Below are 12,981 nucleotides of genomic sequence, written 5' to 3'. Positions count from 1 at the left end.
ACCACATTTTATATCCTTGGGGTACATTCTGATGGTATACCTTTAAATGACATAAGATTTTATAAGTGGTTTTTTTCAAAAAATCTCATAAAAGTGGCCAGAATATATATAGATTTTTCATATGAAGTATCTTAGTCATTTAAAGTTATATATAAAAGCCAAAATATCTCATTCTTACAACATTTTTTAACCTTTGGCTACATTCTGATGTTCTATCTTAAGCAAATTCATGAATAAGGAGTGCATCACACATCTAAATGTAGTGGTGTATTTTATCTCACAGGGTTTCTTTTTCTCTTCACAAAGAAGCAGCTACAGTAGTGACACCATCATGCTAGGGGAAGGTGGTCCTATAATCCAATAAAGACACCAGCTGTCCTTAAAGGGCAAACACTAGTGTACTAGTAGTTACATTACCTCACTTACATTTTCATTTTCTTTCCCATAAGAAGTAGCACATCTCCTACTGTATATCTCCCAGTCTTAATATTCAATAGTTTTTTTTTATACTTTCACACACACACACTGTTAAGCCCAGTTAATCAAGGTTCAGATAGTAACATATTTATGAAAAATAATCAGCTATATACATGGTGATTATAATTTAAGTTTTGATTCCAAAACTATACAATAAGTACTGATCGGAATGACTTGAAAATTTGCATGGATACTCCTGAAGCAATGGAAGTTTCTTTCGCAAAAGAAAAACGTGCAAAATGTGCAAGTAGATGATGCTGTACTTGGCCAGCAGTATAATGTATTTTGTGCAACCACATCATTTCGGCACTTCCACAGCATCAGTGTGTGGATAGAACTTCTATCAAGATGCACATTGCAATACCAGCAAAGCAGCTGCTGAAGACCCATTTTGACAGGATGCACCTTAACCCTTGCAACTTCTGGCTGTGGGGGCAACCTCAAAATGTTATGAACAGTGGTCAGATTGCAAACTTTGGTGAATTGCAATCTCCAGCACCCCCAAAGCAGAATGTTTTGCGATGTTCTGCAACGAGCCCTCAGCTGACTGAAAATGTTCTGCGGTAAAAATTCATATATACATAATAGCGCTTTTCTACACTTTTCTTAAAATTCTTCCAGATTGTTCTGCGACATACGTTGCACATTTCGGCATATTCTGCTAACGGGGGGGGGGGGGGAAGCGTTTGGTTTAATAAAGCTGAATTGCAAGCACATCCACATTATGACCATGGCATACTCCGATTCTGCTGTTGAACAAGAATTTTTGTGCTTTCAACCTCATAGCCAGAACACGCGGTGGACAACATATTTAACATTTCTTAAGTAAGTTGTAGTTATTTGTTCAATTACTTCGTTTTTTGTGATGATTCCATGAATTATGAAATCATGCAATACTATAATTAAGGTATCATTTTGCCATGACTGGCTATCGTTTCCCTTCTGCGAGCAAATTTCCCACATGTTGGATGATGTCATTAATTTTACATTTTTAAGTATTTTTTCCCCTCTATCAAATAAAGTTGAATTTTTTCAGGAATATTCATGTCAATTTTGAAGTCATCCTGACAATCATTCTTTTTTTTACAGTGTTTTAAAATCAGAACCTTAATTATAATCACCTTGTATATCGTAAATCATTGCTAATTAATCTGAATTATTTATGCTTCATTAAAGACATTATATTCACCTAATTTTTATTACTTTTTGCACAATAGCTTCCTAATTAAGTATACTGAAAGTAACTGGAGAAAAACCTTTATATATTATATGATTAATAATAACATTAAAAGAATTTTCAAACACACAGTAATCCATTGAGTTAAGCAAAAAATAATTAAATTGCAAAAGTTGGTTTTTGTTAAAATGTAAGAAATATTTTTTGATTAATTAGTATGGGAATAGTGTTAATTACATTAATAACCGTTTTATTTCAGTTAATTATTAGAAGTTTGAATGATTTTTCAGAAATTTCATTGTTTTTAATGTTAATACTATTTAAAACAAAAAAACCCGGTTTAAACCAAAAAAACCTGGTTTAAACCAAAAAAAACCTGGTTTAAACCAAAAAACCCGGTTTTTTGGTTTTTTAAAAAAAAACCGTTTTTTTTAAAAAAACCGTTTTTTTTACCAACCCTGCATGCTGGTAATTATCGCCAAAGCGATCCCCAATCATACACATGTGAACAGGGCTTAAGTCACTCTTTTTGTCGCTCTCACATGCTCTCTCTCTCTTGTACACTTTATACAAATATCTCCACCTTGCACTTTAATACACTCAACAGGCAAAAACCCAAAGTCTTGGTCATTTTTTTGGGCAATCTTTTTGGTTGTTCATGGAAATAGTCCCTCGCTCTCTTCAGGTCACTCTTATGCTTACACTCTCTAAGTCACTCTTTTGGTTGTTCACTGACTTGGTCCATTGCTTGCTCATTCTATTATTGGTTGTTCAATGACCTAGGTGCTTGCTTTATAGATCACTCTTTTGGTCTATCACAGGCTTGCACTCTGTTTTGATCATTCACATGCTTGCACACAAGCTAGATCACTCTTTTGACCATTCACACGCTTGAACACTGTTTTGGTCGCTCATATGCTAACACATGTTTTAGGCCCTAGAGTTTCGGTCGCTCTCACAACCTGGTATCACTTGCTCATCCCATGCTCTTGGAAATCTGCAGTTATTAGTCCAATTTAAAAGAATAAAGGCACCAGGGCAGATCCGAATAATTATCGCCCGATATCGTTAACCGATATATCCTGCAAAATTTTCGAGAGATGCATCGTCAATCAGTTACTTCCATTTGCCGACGAGATGGGCTTAATCTCCTCAGTTCAGTTTGGCTTCATTCCTGGCCGCTCCTTACCAGTGCAGCAGTTGATTTGTCATGATATATGGGAGAGTGCTATAGACTCTGGACAAGAGATTGATGTAATTTACGTTGATTTCCAAAAGGCATTTGATAAAGTAGACAGATTGCTACTACTGAGGAAGCTAGCTTGCATGGGGGTTCCGGATAAAGTTGTGAGGATAATTCAAGAACTGCTATCAGACAGAGTTCATCAGGTTCACGTAGCCAGCGTGATGTCTAGAGAATGTCAGGTGACAAGTGGAGTTGTCCAGGGATCAGTGTTAGGCCTGATCTTATTTACTTTGTACACTTACGATATTACTCAGGCTGTGTCACCCATCTCTCTATTGCAATTCGCTGATGACGTTAAGTTATTCTCTCCAGTGCAAAACACTAGGGGCCTAAGAATTGCATGCCAACAACTTTTCCAGTGGAGTTGTCAGTATAAGCTACCTATTTCATCATCAAAAAGTGGATCAATGCATTTAGGTAGACGCACCGATCCTGAATATTACCAACTAGATAATGAAATGTTACAGCAATTAGATACATGCGTGGATTTAGGTATTGCAATGAGCCACATTATGGATTTCACTGATCGTTATCATGGCATAGCCTGCAAAGCTAATAGGATTTCATATATGTTATGTACGGCATACCGCAAGTGTGATGGGCATATGTTGCCATATGCTTTCTGTGTGTACGTTCGCCCGACTCTGGAGTTCTGTACGCAAGTATGGAGCTCTTACAAAATCAAGGACATAAAGCTCCTAGAAAAGCCACAGAGGTCGTTTACTAAACGAATACCTGGCATGAGCGGTCTATCTTATTGCCGGAGACTTCAATTTCTGAGTTTACACTCGATGGAATGGCGTAGAATCGCTGCAGATCTGAAGATGTGCTACAAACTAGTCCACCAAATTGTTTATCTACCATCGAGAGAGCCTTTCTTTGAGATCATAGACAGGCGAGTTAACCTACGTAGGAATCGCTTCCAAATAAGAATACCAACGGCTAGAAGGGATTGCTTTTTCCATGGATATAGATGCAGTGTGGCAAGAATATGGAACAGTCTTCCATCAGAACTTGTATGTGCCTCCTACACAAGATTTGCTTCCGCTATTGGGGATTTCGACCGGACTCTGTATGCGAAGTGCTTCCCGTTCTGACTATTTTTTTCTTTTCTTTCGTCCAGTATAAGTGCATTTCATGCCTTCTGGGTTATTGTAAATAATAACTCATTAAATTCTTCCCACACACTTTAGGTCACTCTCATTGGACACTCACACGCTTGAAAATTCTTTAGGCCACTCTATTGATCACTCGCTCGCTTTTTTTTTTCTTTCAAACTGAGCACAACTCAGGTCTATCGCCATCTATGGACAATTTACTACTTAGTGAGAAGTGGCAGAAGTGTAATACAGTCTGATTGTGTATCTAGCCTTGTGTTGCTCACTAACTTGGTTGCTTGCTCTCTACTAATTTTCTTGACCACTCATTATTCGAAATTCATCGCCCTGGACAATGGCCTGCTGAGTTTCCTCCTGTAAATATGTCTCTGATCTAAACACCCTGCCTAATACAGAAGAGCTTTTATTATGATTGTGTATTGCGTGCATTTCTTGAGGGCATGGTTCATTCCCATATTATAATTAAGATAGTCATTTTAAGGATTCTTATGGAATTATTTCCCATAGGATTCCTTTTGATTAAATAAAATAGCAAGAGACATGATATTGGCAAGATATATCTGATTCTGTGGTCAACATTAGCTTCACCTCCTAGCTGAACTTTATTTATTGATTTTTCTAAAAAAAAACCAGAACTTCAAAAAAAAATCAAATTAGACATTTCTGGCTCGAAAACAACCAAATGAAACAAGAATAAAAACTTCACAATGAAAAATAAAAGTTTTTAATTTTAAAAGAAAACTTACTCGGGCCTCACAGAGCTAGCTGTTTGCTGCGAGAAAGTTTTGACTTTGTCTCTAATAACCTGGATACCTCTTTCATCAGAGGCATTTAATTCCAGGGTTCTTGCTTTATAGAGGTCACTAAAATTTCAACAGAAAAATATTTTGTTTGTGAACGAAAGATTTTCATCTCAATGGCTACACCACCATAGAAATGATATGCACGAAAAATGAGCATAATGAAAAAAAAGAAGCTGTATTACCCAAATATTTCTCTGGCTAAAGCTAGGATGGTTGAAGTTTTCCCAGTTCCTGGTGGGCCATAAAATAGCAAATTTGGTAGCTATGGGTATATTGAATTCACAGATTACTAATAGGTCACATGATTACCTAAATACTAAAATATTTGCCATCCAAAAAGAACAATATCTGAAAATATTCTATACTGCATGTCAATATTCAAAATAAATGTCATGCCGTAATATCTTCTCTTCATACACTGGAGGTTCTCAGTGTGGCAATAAGACCGAGATAAAACTTGTTCTCCTCTGATATAAATAGTCCTCGAGAAAGTTGTAGCAATCACATTCATTCCCACATCCTCGTACTAATCATTTGTTGTAGCGAAGAGCAGTTTGATTGCTGGAATCTACTAACAACTAGTTCAACAGATACAGAAAACTGGTTGAATGAAGAGATATCGATGGTTCAAAAAAGGAAAATTCATCTCTGCCTTCACGTGGACCCAAACAGTCTCTCGTTTGCTGGACCAGTACCCGTGAAAGCAGAGATAAATTTTTCTTTCCTGAAAAATTGATATCTCTTCATTCAGCTAGTTTTCCGTATCTGTTGTATTAACAGGGGAGAGTGACGTCCTTCTACCTAGCTAGTTATTGTTTAATTCCACCAACCCATCATGTGAAATATTTTTCTTTGTGTCAAGGCTCTCATCCTTGCTGGCCCGGTAGTTAGTTTTAAAACATGTTTTATTGAACCCTTTATCTAATATGAAAATGTGTTCTAGTCAAGTTGAGATGGCTCTTAGTGAAGAATGGAAAGTTCTCAAGTTGCTATAGTGCTTTACTAGTGTGAAAGTCATCAACCACAGTTCTTCCCCGATGCTATCAACATGTGTTGCAGGGTTGGGTTTTTGACGTCAAAAACTGGTTTAAACTGTCAAAAACCTAAATGAATGCTTTGGGATGTTTCGAATAGAATAGGTATATAACTTAATGATGAGGCACTTAGATATTACAATGTTTCATTTTCAAACACCAATTTATTAAAATTGAAACAAAATATTAATTATAATTTGCGATTTTGAATTTGAGGTACAAAATGTCTAGAATAGATATATAATTAATAGTATGGTTCATTTTTAGCACGCAGCATCCGATAACATGTAACTAATTTTGCGCATTTTTCTACACCTAAACGATTTCTAAGTTTTGAATGGACAAATCCAAAGTTAGAAAATACTCTTTCAATGGAGGCTGAGCTGGCGGAACTGGACAGCAAAAGCATTGCTAGTTTTATGAGTTCAGATGCAGGCTCAGCTGAAAAAGCATTACATTTAGAAAGTCCTTTCCACCAAATCACAGTGTTTGTCATTCTTCCTGCTGCACTGAAATAAGAGGGTGGAAAAGGAGTTTCTTCCGCTTCATATGAAATTAGCAATGGCAGACAACCGTTAATTTTCTCTGTTGCCCATGTGCGAGCCAAATCACTTTGCACATCAGTCAGTCCTTCACCTTTATATTTTGGGTGCAAATTATATGCCAAATAATGAAATGGTCTCAGAATCTGGTTCATCCTGTTTTGTATCTTTTCAATGTGAGGCTGAAGAGCACTTTCTTTGAGAAGGCTTAGCCAAACACTGCATGAGTCAGCTATTGTAGCTGTATCTGTTTGACAAATATCCAATGCAACACTTATTGGCTTGAGTTGGAATGAAAGATCTTTACACTATTTGTATAAATTATAATTGTTGATTAAAATAACAATTCCTTTGTCAATGTCATTTTCGTGACCTTCTAGTATTTTCTGAAAAAATGGCCTATTGTGTAAAAATGTTTCAAGACAAGTAAGTGTACTCTTCCATCGAGTATCACCAGGTAATTGGGGTTTTATTGACCCCATATGTTCATTAAAGCCATCCTGAAGGCAAATGATGGTTTCTAAAGTATTTTTATATTTTAACCACCTGTTTGAGCACAGCTTCAGGTGTTAGATCTTGTCCGAGTAAGTTGAGCCAATGAGAAGAGCACCCATATTCTATTAAATTTTGGTCAGTCTCATTAAGCAAAAGTTGCCTGGCTTTCTCCATTACTTTTGCATTATCAGTTACAACTGCCTTTACTTCACAAGAATATTTATCGTGGGCCAAACGTATGGAATTGTCAATTATTTGCTTGTGGTAATCTGCATTTTTCATAATAGCACCACACTGAACAGCTTCAAGAAAATAGGATTTACCTTCAGAATGTATACATGTAGCTATGACTGGATCGTTATGAATATTACTCCATCCATCTTCAATTAAAGTTACAGCTTTTCCACTGAGATTGTCTTTTGCAGTTTTCTCAACCTCTCTTGTAACTTCATCAAGCAATGACTGAGCCAAAGCTTTTCTACTTGGGGTATTATAACCAGGTCGCACATCAGAAACTAGATCTTTGAAACTTGAATGTTCAACAACACTGAATGGGATATTATTGGCATAAAAAAACTGCCACTAATAAATCAATTTTTTTAGTTGTAGCAGAATTTGATTTCACAATGAAGTCATCAATTTTTTGCTTCTTTTTTTGAGTGAAAATTTCAGGTTCTGTTGATTCCAACAAAATAATAGGCTGTGAAGCAGTGGACTCTGTAGATGTTGATGTAGTTGCTTTTTGTACATCAGGTATTTGTTCAACATCATTGCCCCTTCCAATACACTGAGCTATATGGCTTCATCCTGTCCACACGATTACATTGCATAACTCCACAATTAATGCATTTTGCCACGCTATATGCTGTGGCCTTCCACCACGATTCATTATATTTTAAACTAATAATAGACTAAATATTTATGATTTCTTAGAAATTGGTTTCACTAAACATAAAAAAATATCAAATGAAATTTCTGAAAATGGTTTCCATATTAATCCTCACTACTTTACAATTCAAACAATAAATAGCAAAGTTGGACTTTTCTCTAGTACACTAGTCTTTGTCCTCTAAGGGCAGCTGGTGTCTTTATTGGATTATAAGACCATCTGCCCCTAGCATGATAATGCAGTCACTACTGTTGCTGCTTCTTGGTGAAGGAAAAAGAAAAAAAAAAACCCTGTGAGATAATATACCACTACATTGAGATCTGTGATGCAATCCCCATTCATGAATTTTCTAAAAATAGAACGCCAGAATGCATAGCCCAAGGTTAGAAAATGTGGTAAGAATTAGCAATTTTGATATTGTAATATAACTTAAGTAACTAAGATACTTTATATAAAAAATATGTATATTCAGGCTACTTTTATGAGGTCTTTTTGAAGGGAAAAAAAACACTTATCATTTAAAAATATACCACCAAATGTAACCCAAGAATAGAAACTGTGGTAACAATGAAAAATTTTGACTAATAATGAACTAATTAATTTTTCAGGGGAAAAATTATTTTAGGATAATTTAGTATTTTGATTGCTGGATATATATATTCTAATGTTATGTACAATAATAATATTGTTTTAAATATCTGGGATTGTCTAGATAATATAATAACAGAAATCAACATTATATATAGCAAGCATGAAAGAACTTTTTAAACATGTATCTGTTGTAAAGAAAAAAAGTAGAGCAGATGTTGATATGCAAATATATATATCTATTCTATAATATAAAATCACAAACAAACTCGAAAAGAGCCTGTTGCTAAGCAACCAAGGGACGGAAGTGGGTGAAATTTTTGAGTGACGGAAATCTGTTACGGAAGTCGGTTTCGATTTTGGGTCAAATATTCATATATCGATATTCACATTCATATATCGATATTCAAATTCATATATCGATATTCACATTCATATATCGATATTCACATTCATATATCGATATTCACATTCATATATCGATATTCACATTCATATTCATATATTCATATATCGATATGATATCATATATCATATATCGATATTGGGTCGATATTCACATATCAGGACCATGTTATGTGCATGTACCAAGAGGCTCCTACATCCTACAGCAGAGCCCTTAGGCTGGAATTTAGATTTCGAGCCCCCAAACCAGCTTTTCAGGGGCCCCTCTGTGATTAATTTATAGTGTGAAAAATCAAAAAGTGATAAGAATCGTTGTGGCCCCTGTCAGCCCTTCCTTTGTGGGGGGGGGGGGGGTCCATGCCGAGAGGTATATATATGTATAATATACACACACAACAGCAGTGCTCCCAACACAGGGTCGGGGTACCCGGGGAAGATTTCATGTATAAGTAAAAAGTTTTCATTTCCAGGGGCCCTTGATGGATCTCATTGTTTTCTTGCTGCTTTAACGTTGAAAAATTTCGATAGCGGAAGCAAAAGATATATACAGTCTGGGGCCCCACCAAAAGTATGCGAATTGGTGTCCCGGGTAATTGGTTGGGGGGTCCTGGATTTTATTTGTTGGTAAAACGAATACAAATGAAAATTTTTCATAGCACTCGCACCGGGGGATGACAGACAAGCTTCCAAGTCGGGGGCCCCATGTTTACAGGTTTCATTTTGGGGCCCTGGACGAATCTCATTCTTTTCTGTTGTAGAATTCGCAACAGCGGAAGCCCGAGATAAAGCCAGTCTGGGGCCCCACCAAAAGTATGCGAATTGGTGTCCCAGGTAATTGGTTGGGGGCCCTGGATTTTATTCGTTGGTAAAACGAATACAAATGAAAATTTTTCATGGCACTCGCTCCGGGGGATGACCGACAAGCTTCCAAGTCAGGGGCCCCATGTTTACAGGTTTCATTTTGGGGGCCCTGGATTTTATTTGTTGGTAAAACGAATACAAATCAAAATTTTTCATAGCACTCGCACCGGGGGATGACCGACAAGATTCCAAGTCGGGGGCCCCATGTTTACAGGTTTCATTTTGGGGCCCTGGACGAATCTCATTCTTTTTTGTTGTAGAATTCGCAACAGCGGAAGCCCGAGATAAAGCCAGTCTGGGGCCCCACCAAAAGTATGCGAATTGGTGTCCCGGGTAATTGGTTAAGGGCCCTGGATTTTATTCGTTGGTAAAACGAATACAAATGAAAATTTTTCATGGCACTCGCTCCGGGGGATGACCGACAAGCTTCCAAGTCGGGGGCCCTGGATTTTATTCGTTGGTAAAACGAATACAAATGAAAATTTTTCATGGCACTCGCTCCGGGGGATGACCGACAAGCTTCCAAGTCGGGGCCCATGTTTACAGGTTTCATTTTGGGGGCCCTGGATGAATCTCATTCTTTTCTGTTGTAGAATTTGCAACAGCGGAACCCCGAGATAAAGCCAGTCTGGGGCCCCACCAAAAGTATGCGAATTGGTGTCCCGGGTAATTGTTTGGGGGCCCTGGATTTTATTCGTTCTTAAAACGAATACAAATGAAAATTTTTCATGGCACTCGCACCGGGGGATGACAGACAAGCTTCCAAGTCGGGGGGCCCCATGTTTACAGGTTTCATTTTGGGGGCCCTGGATGAATCTCATTCTTTTCTGTTGTAGAATTTGCCACAGCCGAAACCCGAGATATAGCCAGTCTGGGGCCCCACTAAAAATCTGCGTATTGTGTCCCCGCTACTGGATGTGGGGCCCTGGATTTTATTCGTTGTAAAATTGATAAAAATGAAAAATTCTCACAGGGGGGTGTCCGACAAGCTTGCAGGTCAGGGCTTCATGGAAATGCTGGCAGGTTGTAATTCGGTGCCCCTGAATGTATCTCATTGATTTTTGTGGTTTAACATTGTAAAATTTGCAACACATCGGTAGCCCAAGATATATCCAGTGTGGGGCCCCACTGAAATTCAGCAAATTGAATCTGGGGACTCCCATGGGGAAGTTTTCTGGGGATACTTGATGAATCTCATTTGTTTTTTGTTGCTTTATTATTATTTTCATTAAAATTCGCTTCTTCAGTAGGCTGGTGCTTTCACACGTCCCTTTCCCCTTTTCCATAGCACGCTGATGAAGTGGGACGAAATAAACAAGATATGTCCGGGAGAGAAGTGGGGAGGGGGGGGGGGTTGCAGAGCCCCCTAGTATTCATATATAAATAAACAGTTGAAGAAATTTTAGAAGGTTGAAACTATCTTGAATACATATCCTTCCGTAGTTTTATGCTATGCTCTACTCAAATTCTATATTTTACAAGTATATATACATGTATATAATTGTCCAAAATAATTATGTAGAGGGGGGGGGGGGGAAGATTATTTTAAAATCACACATTATGTATTGCAGCATAGTCACTTATCGCATTACATGCAATCAATGTGCATATTTTCAATGGGAATTTATATGTTGAAAAGCAGTATTTGAGGTTTTTGACAGAGGTTTTTGACCTGCCAACCCTGGTTCAGGGATCATCTTGATGAAAGATCATTGGTTATGATCTTAAATGTTATTTCCTGCCGTCCTACGGATTCTCTGATGTCTTGTGAAGTGTGTTCTCTGTCATCTAATATGATGCTGAACTGAATCTTTAGTTGTGACCAGAAAGTCTCGTCATACCCCAAGAGATTAAGTATCCCAAAAGATTGAGTATCCAATCAAATTGGAATCAACTTGAATGCTGCAGTGTCGTGTGGAAATGCACGAACTGTCTTTGACAATAGTGGGCGAGATCTCTCCTGTTTTTTTATGAGTTTGTTCACTAATGTACTCTGAGCTAAATATGGAATTTGAGTCAGTTTAAATTATGAAACAAATTAACTGAATTTATCAATGTTAACTGTATTTGAATAGTTAAATGTTAACTGTTAATTAACTTACAGCAGTTAATGTTAAATGTTGTTAAATAAATGTTTTGACTTGAGAATTGTCTTGTTCTTTTTACTACCCATGAACCTAATTGGATCTGAGAATACCGGGCAAGTATATTAGCTTGACTAACCCTACACCTTTAATTCCTCCTAATTTGCATTATAAGTGACCAGTTTCTACTTATAAAATTACTTTAACATATGCTAGGTCTTTAGTGTGTACATGCACAAGCGGCAACTATTGCTAGAGAATTAATTACTTACATCAGCACCAAGAAGACATTTTTTCAAAACAGCAACAACTTCATCCTGCTGGACAACTTCATCCACACTTTTCGGGCGGCTAATGGAAACAATTAAAAAAATAGATTCAACAAATAATTAAAGCAATAATACTCTTATGTTTAGGTACTTAGATCATTCACACATAACACATACAAAAAGCATAGATCTATTCTATTTAATAGTAAGGGGTGGTGTGCAGGGAACCTACAATTTTGTTTTTTTACAAAATTAGAAAAAGAAATGATTATTTTTACAAACTTTGCATATAACCTGTCCTATATTCAAAAAATCTATTCTGGATGAATTGATGAACCTGTTGCAAGAATCAAACAACTCCATTCTCTCTCTCCCCCCCCCCCCCACAAAGAAAAATACAGATGAGAGAAACCTCTTCGAAAATTCTGTTACCACTTAATCGTGCATGCATCTGATAAAAATTAAAGTGAGGAATTTCTAACAAATTGATGAAAGCCAGAATGTATGGCCATAATGTATTTATGATGTCAGATTTATATGCGTGGGTTACTCACTCTGCCACCTGTTTTCCATATTTGAAAGTAGCACATGCCTAAATTTTTACATTAAAATATCATAGTGAAGGTCTGCCTATTTTCTACAGACACATTCAACAGGTGAAATACTTGAAAATACTCCAATCAAGCAAATTTCTGTGCTTAGCAAACAAACCAGTGGTGTCTTTACAGGTGAGCCAAAGAGCATAAATAGGGGAGACACATAAAGTATTGAAAATTTGAAAAATTTTGTCTTCACAAGGGCCTTGTGATAATGCAATTTAGGATCACTATAATTTTCATGAGTTAACATAATTTTCACTATCAAAATAAATCGCACAAGAACTAATTGTTAGCGAGAAACGCACACACACTCACCTCTAATCAACATCCTTTGGTACAAGTGTCTTATATGCCTGGGCTACCATGTCTACTTTCGGATAAATAGGGACCCCAG

General features: G+C 36.9%; 1 protein-coding gene across 1 annotated transcript in view; it reads right to left on the bottom strand.

Moving 5' to 3' along the window:
• Positions 1-12,981, bottom strand: part of LOC149081600 (replication factor C subunit 4) — a 49,662-nt gene that overhangs the window by 34,766 nt on the left and 1,915 nt on the right. Inside the window, exons 3-5 of the mRNA XM_089237006.1 lie at positions 11,992-12,070; positions 5,004-5,083; positions 4,765-4,881 (exon numbers count right to left, since the gene is read on the bottom strand). Coding sequence (XP_089093132.1) covers positions 4,765-4,881; positions 5,004-5,083; positions 11,992-12,070 — 276 coding nt within the window. The remainder of the gene's footprint in view (positions 1-4,764; positions 4,882-5,003; positions 5,084-11,991; positions 12,071-12,981) is intronic.

This window comes from Pholcus phalangioides, unplaced genomic scaffold, assembly GCF_987345545.1.
Source record: "Pholcus phalangioides strain wild (caught in Gottingen) unplaced genomic scaffold, Ppha-v1.0 ptg000009l_1, whole genome shotgun sequence".
NCBI classification, from domain to species: Eukaryota; Metazoa; Arthropoda; class Arachnida; order Araneae; family Pholcidae; genus Pholcus; species Pholcus phalangioides.
This window is presented reverse-complemented; position numbering and strand designations above follow the sequence as displayed.